General features: G+C 36.1%; 1 protein-coding gene across 2 annotated transcripts in view; it reads left to right on the forward strand.

Moving 5' to 3' along the window:
* The first annotated feature begins 1,012 nt into the window (after window positions 1-1,012).
* Window positions 1,013-14,029, forward strand: part of LOC114342431 (uncharacterized) — an 86,726-nt gene continuing 73,709 nt past the window's right edge. For both annotated transcript variants that reach the window (XM_028293245.2, XM_028293252.2), the window contains exon 1: window positions 1,013-1,303. In XM_028293245.2, the coding sequence (XP_028149046.1) occupies window positions 1,174-1,303 (130 nt within the window). In that variant the 5' untranslated portion in view covers window positions 1,013-1,173. The remainder of the gene's footprint in view (window positions 1,304-14,029) is intronic.

Consider the following 14,029-nt stretch of genomic DNA (forward strand, 5'->3'; position numbering starts at 1 on the left):
GTTATATAGAGGTCCCTTATATCGAGGTTTTACTGTACTAGAATACCTCATAACTTAATAATTTCGAGTCAAAAATGCTTAAAAATTAAAGACAACAATGTTATGCGATCAAATAACCGTTGCCCTACCCAAAACGGACGCATATGACCCGTACTAGAAATTCGCAATTAATGAAATCAATTCATCTCTGAAATCTAAAAAAAAAAACGTACCAGTTTTCGGATTTCTAAATAGTTTTTTTTTAATTTTTTTTGGAAATTCAAGAAAAGAAAAATTTGCAAATCGATTTTTCTAGGAAATAGTGTATACTATCGACTTAAAACAAGAGTACCTTTTAGTTGTAGAATATCTTACAATTTAATAATCCAGAGTCAAAAATGCTTAAAAATTAAAGATAAAAAAATTATGCGATAAAATAACTGTTGCCCTACCCAAAACGGACGCCTATGACCGGTACTATAAATTCGCAATGCATGGAATCGATTTATCTCTGTAAGATAAATACGTGTACCACTTTTTGTTTTTCTCAATAGAAACGTTCTGGAGTTATTTAAGAAAAACTAATTACAAGAGGCCATCTTCAAAGAGCTCTAGCTCCCTTAGGAAGCTTTTTCGGACTAGGTGAATTGGGTTAAAATATCTTAAAATTATCTGAGGAATCTCCTGTCTTCGTTTGTCGGTAGAGTTTCTGGACACCCTGTATAACACCCTGTAAATTTAAATTTTAAGTAGGCTTAGGCAATTAAATCAAAGAATGTAAATATGTCATACAAAACAAAAATAGTCTGGTTAATTGGCTAAGCCAAAGCCATTTAACAAAAAAAACTCATTAATTTATTTTATGTGATGATAAATAAAAGCTCATTTGCATTCCGTAACAAAATCATACATTGGCATTATTCCCGTTATTTCTTCATAACTTGGCTCACCCGATACATACACGAAAGTCCATTATACCCACATATGATCATTGTTGTTATTGTCCACATCACAATAGCAACCAGACAAACCCAAACAGGCGCAAGCGCAACTCGATCGCGTTTGATCAATCACCGAAACAGTTAAAAAAATTATCATCCGGACCATGAGGAGTTCCATCAGAGTATGCGGAAACGTCCTCGAGATTAGTTTTTGGGGCCCTCTTCGAAGGGTTCGCACGTGCACCAGGTCGGAATGTTATGGAGATGGCTAGTGATCGGACTAGTTGTTGTGTGGGGTAGTGGAGGGAGGGTGAATTCTAATGAGGAAGTGGACTTTTCTACGGTGGATATCAGAAAATTGGCCACGAAGACCTACGGAACAGGTGGTTGTTAGATTTTGTAATAGGTCCTATATTAGATTGCACACTACTATCAACTTTGTCACTGTACTTGATTAAATGGCACTCTAACATAAAAAAATCAAAGAACAAGCACTATTACAGAAATTTTTACACCCTCACTATAAGAAAACTTACTTCTATTATAAATTAGAATTCATTGTATGATTGTTGCAAACTGTTTAGAAAAGTTTACTATTACGGTAATATAGGAATCATAGTATCAAGAAATTGTAGGCTCCTGGTTTTCAAAATATGTACTTGGATATTTCTCTTCATTTTTCAGGTCCCTTGCTTTTTCTCCACAATCCCTCACACCTATTTCTGACATCTTCCATACATAGATACTGCTTCCAGTCATTTTTTCTTTATGTATTTTTTCCACATTTCTGCATCCTTCAGTATTGTTTTAGCATTTTGGTCCTCCAGCAGTCAAATGATGTTCCCAAACTATCTAGCTCTTTAGGCTCTTATTTTTGCCGTATCATATCCTCATTATTTCTTATTTATTCGTCTTCTCTAAATATTCTTTCTATTTGTATTCTTTCGAAGATATTTGTGAGCACGTTTCTTTTCCAGATGTCTACATTCGTTTTTTGCTGCTAGCACGGGCGCACATATAAAAATTTTCAGGGGGGGGGTGCAGATGTGAAGGTGTTGCACATTATATCTTGTATACTTTGGATAACCATATATAGTTTACAGCACCCGATAAGCAAGGGGGGCCACGGCGCCCTCAGCCCGCGCCCGTGGCTGCTAGTGCATAATCCACGTTTTGTAGGTTACTCAGACTTGCAGTTTAGATATTCTTGACACATTTTGTGCTTTCAGTATTGAATTTAATGACACTATCCTAGGCTTTCTTTCATTAATATTTTTGTCCCTTTTCTTTATTTTCTCGTGTTTAGCTATGGTTGCTCCTAAGTATTCAATTTCTGTCAATTTTTTAAACCCTTTTCTTTAGTACAATAGTTTGCGTCAAATCTTTAGACGTTAATTTGACTGCCTTTTCTTCAATTCAAATGGATGAAAATTTGCAGACATATCCAATCGCGAGAACAATACACGAATATTCAATAAAAAACAATTTTTTATGTTTATTAATTGTTTAAATAAAAAAATACGATTTTAATGGAAAATATTTAAATTCTATTGTTTTTTACAATGTAGAAACTTAAAACTTTTACGGATTGTAGCTAATAATATGAACTATACATAATTTCCCTTTGTACGTTATGCTTCATAAATAAACAATAAAGTTTCAAATTTTTTGCCGATTCCGACTAATTTTTATGTTTGTATATCATGTTTATAAAAATCCTAAGCGGCGACGATTTTGAACGCTCATATCTTTGTTTATATAAACATCCGTGCTCATTCGTGTCAAATTTCAATATGATACGAAACAAAACTTCAATCAAAACTCGAATTCAAAAAATTTGTGTTTTTAACGTAGTCTTAGATAAACCACCGGTAGAGACGTTTCGTGCTACAATTAACATTAAAATTCGTTTTGGTTATTAATTCAAAGTTTGTTACGAACCCTTAATGGATGGAGTGGAAATTAGCAGGGTCTACACCGTGCAATAGTAAAGCAAAGAGATTAAAAGACTGCGAAAACTGTAATAGATCTAAATAATAATTTTGATTTAAGAAATGTATGAAGAAATTACAGAAAATGTATAATGTATGTATCACATGTTTAAATAAATGAAAAAAATGTGTCTATCATATACATCCTTTTTTAAACATGACGATATATTTTAATGTTTGAAAAGTGTAAGACTAAAACGTAAAAAATAAAAAAATATGAAAAAATTTCTCATTAAAGAAAAGCGTGGGGCGCGTTTTCATCGAATAAACGGTTTGAGGATAGATACTTTTTTATTTTTGTACCCCACGCTTTTCTTTAACGAATGTGTTAGATTTTTTCAATTTTTTTAAGGAATAATCCTTCGAGTTTAATTTTTTTTATTTTTTGCTTTTTAGTTGACTTTTTTATAATATTTTTTAGACACTCGTAACTAAAGAAAAGCGTTTCTTAAAAAATTATTACTATAGAGAGCCTCAAGCGCGGATACGGGGGGGGGGGTCAACGGGTCCATGGACCCCCTATTGTACTTACTCTATAAGTATTTTTTTAATATTTATTATTTTTTCTGTTAACTCTAAACTTTAAGCCATCAGTACAACACTAAATTACACGACAACCGCTTCCAAAGAATTGAGAGAAGCCATAAAATCTAATAAAACACCCTTCTCTGAAAAATAATCTGCAGGCGCATTTGTTTGGGTACAGGTGGAACCATAAACAACGAAAAAATTTTCTCAATTCAAATAATTACAAAAATGATATTTTAAAATGCAAATACATTACACTGGGTATAAACCTTATTTCATGAAAAGTCACGTTTCAAATTTGCGATACAATAAAGATATAAAAATTTGTAATTTACTAGATAATCCATGCGTACCTACCCATTGATGGTAGAAAGGTTAATCTGTATGGTAAAGAACAACCAGTAAGATTAATAGTCGTGAATTGTCAATCCTTTTGATACCATAGGTATCTGGGATTATATAGTGTATTTTATCCTTTGAGTAAGTGTGAGTCGTATGGTAAATCTAGAAAATAAAATATTTGAGTATTTGAAGTAAGTCTGCCCCCCCCCCCCTATTATGAATTTCTAGATCCGCGCCTGGACAGCCTCTGCTCTTTTCATTTTGATACATTTGCTGTAATTTATTATGTCTACTCTCATTTCCAGATATTGCGTTTTTGTTTATTTCCTTTGTCTTCGTTTGTCTTTCAAGATTGTGTCCTGTCTTTTTTCTGTATCTGTCTGTTATTTTTTTACTTGATTGTGAACGTTTCTTTCCTAAAATTGTTCGAATTATCGACATTCAGTTTTTTGAGCTTCTCTCTACGATTTTATTAAATTTCGCGTGTTCTCTTAGTTCTGTTTTGTGCTTTAGCATTTCACTAAATAGGTCCATGATTTCGTGAGTTATCCATTCTCTCTTCTTGTCATTTTTCGTTAATGCGCTTACGTGAATCTTATTTTTTTTGTAAACTGTTTTATCTCTCCAGAATCTCTCATTTCAAGGATAGATATCGTAACTATTTCTTTCTCGATCTTGAAACTTATCTCTTTCTGGCTTTGGAGAATCTTTAGTATACACTACCGCACCTATTTAACTAGGTACGATAGTAAAGAGGGGCTGCTGCCAGGGTGTGGATGTATTTGTCAGGGAGTTTTTTGCTGGCAGATATCAGCAGTTTTGTAGGTGAAAAAGGTAGTTTCTTTTTAGGATGTCTGACGTATTTCTGAAGGATAATTTGGAGGATATTTGGAAGCCTCTCAGTTATGGTTGGGATGATCATTAGTTGATGAATTCGGGCACCACAGAGGAATCTGTAGGTTTGTAATTTACTTTGCGCAGAATATTCCTCTTCAAAGCTGGCAACTTTTGTCTCTGTTCTCAACTGAGTAGACTGAGTGATATTTGCTCTATACTTAATCACAGGCCATACCTACATTTTGTGTTTATGTATGAGTGTTTTTTCTTGCATTTGTCCAAATTTCCGACATAAAGCACTGAGCAGACCGACTCTTTTTCTGACCTTGTTACTGGTTGCTCTCAGATCTTGTTTCTTTTGTAATGATCTAATGAACACCATTCATGGGTACTCTATCTGATCGCTGAATTAGGGTCGATTCTTCCTTAGCAACAAGTCAATTATATTCTTTAGCTTGATGAGTGTGGTGGCTGCTCAGGTTTGGAGGTCTGAAGAATATGAGTTGCGTTTTCCTTTAGTTACTCTACATCTTCTACACCACCTATCAAAATGGTTTAGGTGAGTTTTAGCACGCCTTACTGGAGGTGATGCTCCTATCTAAAGGGTATAAGTTTGGTCATAGGGATAGGCAGGCATATCCATTCAGCAGTTTTCAAATCAGTCCGGTATATCAGACTTAATCAAAGGCTTTCTGTACATCGAGGAAAAATGCCAAGTGAGAAATTTTTCTCATTTAGATTTTGGCTGACGATTTCAGTCAACGGAATATTAGTGGAGTGACCTTCTGGAAATTCAAAATAGGAAAGAGAGAATGATGTTGTTTTTAGTAGTAAGATCTGAAAGTCTCTTCTTGAGAATTCTCTTGAAAGTTTTATTAATAACGTATAGAAAAAATGGGCTTGTAGTAGTCGAGATCACTCAAGTGTTTGCCCTGTTAGAAATCATGATTGATTACTTTTCATGGGCTTGGTATGCAAGCTCGCAGGGTCCAGGTGTAATAAAGTAAGATTAATTTGGTATTCCAATTATTGGGAAATAAGCCACAATTTACCTTGAAAAATGATTTTATTGACGTTTCGACTTCCACTTTGGAGGTCGTTATCTTAATACTAGATATTTAGATAACGACCTCCGAAGTGGAAGTCGAAACGTTAATAAAGTCATTTTTCCAGTTAATTTGTAAATTATTTCCCAATTAGAATACTAAATTACATCAATTCCACACAGAAATAGAGAGCAATATCAAGTAAGATTACTGCCTGTAAGTATCTAGAATTTATCCTATTAGGGAAGTATTTTGTTGTAACCTTGATTGCTATAGCTGCTGCTTTTTGTGATGTACTTTTCTACAATAAGTAGCCACTTCTGGGATTGGCACCGAATTGAAGATCTTTGACTCTGTTGTCGTCTTCATCAGTATTCGTAGGCAGATGTCCCTGTATAGTTCATGAAATTGGGTCACAATCTTCTGAATTTCGATTCGTTCAGAGCTATTATCATTCTGGCATATTCTAGGCGCCAGAGGGGTCACCGTGTCCTTTTCAATTCTGATGGACAAACTCAACGGTTTCTTATGGATTTTTGGCTGCTGATTACGAATTTCGAGGGTGAATTTCGATCCGAGTGGTCAAAAAATTGTTATAAACAATTTAATTGTTTATAAATTGTTCATAAGGCTCTGGCTCATAAACTAATAGAGATAAAAAAGAATATTTCAAATAAAATTTGTTCGATAATAAAAAACGAAGAAAAAAACGTTTACTAAACTTAAATCCAACAGTTAGAACTCAAGATATTGTAAAATTAGTGCACAATGCAAATTGCAAATTGCAAAATAAGTATTTTTTGAAGCTTTATCGATCGTAACTCAGCTTCTACGCATGAAAATGAGCCCTAGAGGGTCTCATTTTAAAGCTTCATTAATCGGCTTCGAAACAAAGGTTGTTAAATTACTTTATCTTACTTTATCTTAAAATATTTATCTTATTTTTATACTTTATCTTCATTTGTTTTAAAGTTATACCCGTTTGAAGTTATAATTTTCTTAAAAAAAAAGTGTACATCAATTTGTTTATAATGGTTTCAAGTAAATTTGAGCTGTAAACATTTATACTTTAATTAACAATAATGATAGAAAAACTCAAAAGGAACATTTTGAGCTTTTTAAAATGTTCGTAAGTTTATTTTTGGTCAAGATATCGATATTTTAATGCCCCGCTATGAGGCGCAAAAGCGGCTCACAATCAAGTATGTAAGTATTTTTCGACGCTTTATCGATCGTAACTCGGCTTCTACGCATGCAAATGAGCCAATATGTGATATCCATATAAAAATGAATCGAGTTCTTTTACAGCATCATCATTGCATATAAGACGAGCATTTATGTTGTGGCGGCATACACACAATTGGTGTGCCTTGATGATGTTGCAAAAGAACTAGATCCACTATATATGGATATCATCTAGATAATTAGACTCTGAAGCCCCAGAAAGTTTTAGTTTTACTCCCCACAAGAACATACTTAGTACCACCATGTAACTGTAAAAATTGCTCTAAGTACTTATGCAGTTGTAAAAAAGCTGAGATTCTCTGTATATCTCGATGCAGATGCATGAAAGATAATGTTTGTAAAAATAGTATTAATAAATGATATCAACTTACTTTTTAGTTATATTTCTGAAATATTAGTTTTTAATGTTTTTTTTCTCATTTAGTACAAAAAATAGAAGACAAAGAAAATAGAATGAAAGGTGATACGAGGTACAGTATGATGAATTAATTATAAAAATTATATGATACAATTTTATTAGGATCTTCAAAAATGAAGATAACGTATATAATATACATAGAAATTATAATTTGCATCGAGAAGTTAAGGCTTGTCCATATGTGGGCGGTTTGCTAACGTCGACTGCGCGGTTTACCTGTTTTCCCCCTGTTTTTCTTGGTATTAGGGTGAAACTTCAAAGGCGGCATTAGGGTGAGATCAAGTAAAACAGGTAAACCGCGCAGTCGACGTTGCACATATAAACAAGCCCTTTGCTTGTGAACCTTTACGCGGTGAGTCAATCTTGCGTCTCATAGCGCGCCATTAAAATATCGATATCTTGGCCAAAAATAAACATACGAACATTTTCTTAAGCTCAAAATGTTCCTTTTGAGTTCTTCTATCATTATTGTTAATTAAAGTATAAATGTTTATAGCCCAAATTTGCTTGAAACCCTTATAAACAAATTAATTTACAATTTTTTTAAGAAAATTTTAACTTTAAACGGAAATAACTTTAAAACAAATGAAGACAAAGTAATTTAACAAACTTTATTTGGAAGCATATTCATTAAACTTTAAAATGAGACCTTCTAGGGCTCATTTGCATGCGCAGAAGCCGAGTTACGATCGATAAAGCTTCGAAAAATACTTATTTTGCAATTTGCAATTTGCATTGTGCACTAATTTTACAATATCTTGAGTTCTAATTGGTCGATTTAAGTTTAGTAAACGTTTTTTTATTAACAAACAAATTTTATTTGAAACATTCTTTTTATCTTTTTTAGTTTATGCGCTAGAGCCTTATAAAAAAATTATAAACAATTAAATTGTTTATAACAATATTTTGACCACTCCGATCGAATTCCACCCTCGAAATTCGTAATCAGCAGAAAAAAATCCATAAGAAACCGTTGAGTTTGTCCATCAGAATTGAAAAGGACACGGTGACCTCTATTTGGCTCCTAGACTATATATACCTATCACCGAAGTGATAAGCGCACCAGAGTAGCGTTCGGTGCCGACCACCGGACTAGTAACACGCGTGCGAGCGGAGCGGAGCAGCAGCAGAGAAGAGAAGCCAACGAGAAGTGGGGATAGCTTGGCTGTGGACTTTTTAGTCCAATCTTGAATGTAAGCAAGATAGCAGTTGAGCGTTTTCACTCTCTCTGAGGCGAGAAGGAGAGGCAAAGGCCGATCGACTGGATGTGGTGAAACTTAGGGAATTTGATTTTATTGGATTCTCTGAGACGCCACAGCTAGAGATCGGTTAGCAGAAGAAGCAAAGCGGGCTCGACGGGAGCCCGCTACGGGATTTTTACTGTGCCTCCGTAAGGGTAGACACTGCAAGGTGTAGTTCTATGGAACCTACATCGGCCAGCCCCGGCCCCTAGGTCAGTAAAAACGAGAACATCAAGAGGATCCCGTACCCAGTTCTGTCTGGGTACGTGAACAACCGCGATAGGGGTAGGGAAACCAACCCTGAAGCTGAGCTGGCGTCGGGCCAGTCCGCGGAAAAAAAGGTTCGCCAAGATTAGGGATTCTCCCCCCCCAGACGATTGAGCTAAGTCTCGATCACCCCTCCCTATGGCCACTCCGCCAACACATGAAGATCCACGCAAAGTGGATCTTAGCCTTTTACAGTAACAACAAACCGATGACAGCGAAGAGGAAACCGAAGAAGATACCGAGATGAAATCCGAGGAAGACTCAGAAGATGATTGGGAAACAAAAATTGCGAAGAGAAAAAGCGCGGCAGACAAACTCATCCTAGAGACAACCGAGTTGAAACTAGAAATGACTAGAATCGAAAAAGAAAGTGCAGAGCGATTAACAGAGATATTAACAGAAGACCTGAGAAGGATGAAAGACCTGCACACGAAGCAACTGAAGGAAAAGGACGAAGAAATAGCCCGACAAAAGACCGAAAGAGCGGAACTACAAGAATCGATGAGAAGGACGAAAGACCAGCTTGCGAAGCAATTGAAGGACAAGGACGAAGAAATAGCCCGACAAAAGACCAAAAGAGCGGAACTACAAGAATCGATGATGAAGATGAAAAGCCAGATGAACGAACTGACCAAAGAGCTGCGAGAAGCCCAGAAAAACCTGATGCTAGAACGCCACCAACAGGCAAAGCCCATACCGAAGCTAGAAAACAACCCAGCGACCGATAAGCCACCACCGATTAAAAAACCGAGGGCAAAAGAAGACTTCCCACCACTGTCACGAAGACCAAACACAGATGGTGAGACGCCTGCCTTGAGGCGATCTGACGATTCAGAGACAGAAGACATGGTAACAAATGAAGAAACCACCGTGCTGCCCGAACAACAGGCAACTCCTCACAGACAGCCGCCTGTAATTAAATTACAGAGCGTGAATGAGACAGGGGCTATCCTCACCATAGCCCAAAGACTAAAAGTCTATACGACTAACAAAATCTCCAGGAGCGGTAAAGAAACACTCATCCAGGCGAAAAACCTGGAAGATTACAAGAAAATGGTGAGGGTAATAGAAGAATATGCAAAGGCACGCAAGGACAAAAGGCTACAATGGGTAGCGTTTCCAGTAGACGAGGATAAAAAACCCAAAGTGGTTTTAGGAGGATTGCCCTCAAATACCACCGAGGAGGAAATCCAAGAAGAGATGGAAGCAAGACACCAAATAGTCTGCCAAGCAGCCAAAAATATGACCACAAGAGTCGGCCCCAAAAGGCAGTTACCGATGTTCGTACTGACTCTGAATCGTGAGGACGTAGAAAAGGCTAAGCTGATCACCAATCTGTGTTACATGAAGATAGAGGTAGAAGACCTAAGAAAAGCGACAGAGCCAACGCAGTGCTTCAACTGCCAAGGCTTCCACCATGCGCAGAACGCGTGCCACAAACACCCCAAATGCGTGAAATGCGGAGAAGACCACCACACGAAGACGTGTAAAAGACCCAGAGAAACAAAGGCAACCTGAGCTAACTGCAAAGGAAGTCACCCCGCAAGCTACAGAGGATGCCCGAGAAGTCCAACCTGGAACAGACCACCACAACAGAGGCCACAACAACAGACCAACAGACGACAACAGGCAAACGGAGTCTCCTATGCCAATGTCACACAGGGCAAAAACCAACAAGCCACCACAGCGATCCTCCCAGACGACGAATACCTGGTCAGACTAGTCACCAACATAGTGACCAAGGTAGTCCAGGAAGCCATCCAAGATACCAGACAGACGATCAGGTAAAACCAATATACAATTCAAAAAAAAATCATAAAAAAGGCGTAAGCCACCAAAAAAATCACACAAAATAAAAAAACCAACATAAAATTAGAGCGTCAAGCCATTGGACGGAGCCCATTAGGACTCGGTACAATGGCTTGGAGCCCAAGCAAGCAATTTTAGTTCCCGCGGATAAGTAAATAAGAGGATAAAAGGCTTAGAGCGCTTAACGCTGGCCTAGTTTTGCATTCGATTAGGGTACCCCATTGGAATCCTATTACCCAGGGTTCCATTGTGAAGAGCATTTGGCTGATAGTTGTGCCCCTATCGCGCATAAGCGTGCTATAGGGGGGAAAGGGATGGCCTGGGCCATTGGAGCGAGGTGGGGTGATCCCTGTATTTATACTCGGGCCAAAACACCTCGCCCCAATGAATTGTTACACCCGAATGTCTCTTTTTCGAAAGGGTGAACATCTCCCACAGGTCGGGTTGAATCAAATTGCTTGCTTGCTTGCATAAGCTCACCAGAATATGGGTAACAGAGGTGGTCCTGTGCTGTCTAGGCTAGTTTATTAAGCATCTGTGTTATACCGTGTTCAAAGATAATATTTTTATTAATCTACTAGGAGAATAAAAAAGCCTTCAAAGATTAGATATTTGACTTGTATAATACTTTCATTAAAAAAAAATAATAAAATGTTTTTCAATGTTTCCTATTGTTTTTGGGCAGTGTAAAAAATTTTAGTGTATGAACATTATACGGTAAATCTTTAATAACTCATATTCACTATAATATAAGTACAACAGGAAATGCATGACATCCGCAAATTTATAACCGATTTCACTACGGCACTTTAGAATCATTGACATTCTTTCACAAAATCACGAAGTTCTAAGAGTAAATATTTCACTTAAAGGGTTGCTAGGAAGACAAAATTAAGTTAAATCAATCCTAGGGGTCTTCGCCTTCAGGTCTTTTCCCTTTGATGGAGTTCGTAGTGCCATGCACCGGTATGATCGGATTGCGGAAATTCACGCATTTCTTTGTATAAATTTATTCAAAACATGCCATCATGTTGTGTGGCTTTTTATACCCACTGATTGATTATTTAATATTCTAAACGGTTTTAATTGTTTGGGGGAGAATTTGTAAACAACAATGACCATAGAAGAATGGATGAAAATCAACAAAGGGAAGTTAAACCTATCGCGTTATATAGCTTTTTACTGAACGTCATTTGTGTTTATTTTTAAATACAAGTAATTTCTTTCAAGAAGTGTACAAATCACGAATATTAGATCAATGAACTTTGGTTGTTTTGATGACATGCTATGATGTTTTTGATGACATTTTTCCAATATTATGCATTATTTTCTTAGATTGTTGAAGCTGTTGAAATTTTAGAGAACACACACCCGTCAGGGCCTATTTTACCACTAGGCCCGTGAGGGACATGCCTCAGGCCCGCATTTTAATAGGGCTCGGAAAGATCACTAAAAAATTTTTTTATTGCAATAACAAAATAAATTTTCAAAATTCTTTCATTTTACGAACAGAAAATCATAAATGATGACTCCACTGTTTTTCAAGCGACTTCACCTGTCACAAGTACCTACATCTCCGTCATCTCCTATAGAAAACGACAATGTCAACTCTTTTCCTAGCGATATAGGGAATTGGCCAAAACATTTAAATCTGGAATTTCTATTCACCAATATTTTATAAATATTCGGCCGAATCAATCTATTGATAAAATTAGTGAATGTGTTCATAACTGGGTAATAATAAAACTAGACATTTACAAAATGCGATTTTTCATAAAATGAAAACCTAATGGGGAAAATTCTTCGCGAGTGGTTAGTGTATCCTAAATGTAGCCGTGTTTATTGTTACGTTTGTAAACTGATTTCCACGAGAATTATTGTTCTTCTAACTTTCGATGGGTATAATGACTGGAAAATATCAATAGGACGGTTATTCAACATGAGCGATCTCCTGAACATATTTCATCAATTGGTACGTTAGTCAAGAGAAGTAGTACCTACAGCAGGACAAATTGTAACATTATTGGAAAAAAGTTATTTAGAAGAAAAGGAACATTGGAGAAACGTTCTTCAACAAATAATATCTACATATCATTAAATTTTTGTCCAAGAACGTTCTATTCTTTTATGGTTCGACAACCAAATTATTTACAAAAGGAAATGACTTAATACCTACAGTGTGACGCATTTAAGATGAAGACAGCCCTATACAGTACCGCCGCTCGGGTATAAGGCGCCCGCCTGCAATACTAGCTAAGGCGCCCGTCGGTTTAATTAGGTACCTATATTTAGATATTTTATCTTCTGGCAATGGTACAAAATGTAATTAGGATGTAAATATCTTATTTAATTCTTATTATCTAAAACAATTATTTTCCTTATTTAAATTTTTAATTTTAAATTTGGATTTTTCATTTTAAAATCCATAGCATTTTGAAAATGAGTGTTCGCCATACACTACGCATACTGGAGCCGTGAATAAAATTCTATTGCATGCAAAATTTTAAAAAACTTAATTTTTCTATGATTTTGTGTAACACCAGCAGAAAAGATGCTCATTTTGGCGCCCCACAAACAGGGGCGCCCGCCTGCAGTGCATCCCTTGCAGGCCCGTTATCGCCGGCCCTGGCCCTATATTTTGGTTATTAAAATAAATACAGGATTTGAAGTTTTGCATAGTTAGACAGGTTGAATGTTCACATTCTTTAAGATACTCAGCTGAAATTTAAATTTTAAACGCAGGCGAGATTCATCTCGGGACAGCTGGGAAGAATTTTAGGGTCCTGACTACAAATACTGAAAAAACTAAAAGTGCGAATTTTGTCATACAATTTGGTATGTGGGGTTAGAATAATATTTGTAACATATCCAAAAATTTGCCCTGTTTGAGGAGTAGCAGTAGGCTGCCTTTAAAATTTAAATTTCAGCTGAGTATTAAAAAAAATGTGAACACTCAACCTGTCTGACTGTGCAAAACTTCAAATCCTGTATTTATTTTGATAGCCGAAATATAGAGTTGTCTTCATCTTAAATACGACACACTGTATTTAAACAATGTTTAATTGTTTAAATACAAATTTTATTTATTGTTAATAAAAATTTAAATTTATAGTGCAACTATATTTCTATTAAATAATTAATTCATTTAAAAAAGTTATTATTGTTATTAAATCATATTTAGGGGTCCGAAAATTGTGTAGTGCCTCGAGCCTGATTTGAAGAAAAATAGGCTCTGACACCCGTTGTATATACAGGGTGTGCTAAAAAAAGCTGGACGGTCAAATATTTTCCGAAATTTACATCGGATCGAAAAATTGAAAAACATGTGTTCAATATTTTTTAAAAATCTATCGAATGCCACCAAATAAGACTCTTCACTTCCACC

The sequence above is a fragment of the Diabrotica virgifera genome, chromosome 3, assembly GCF_917563875.1.
Source record: "Diabrotica virgifera virgifera chromosome 3, PGI_DIABVI_V3a".
Classification (NCBI taxonomy): Eukaryota; Metazoa; Arthropoda; class Insecta; order Coleoptera; family Chrysomelidae; genus Diabrotica; species Diabrotica virgifera.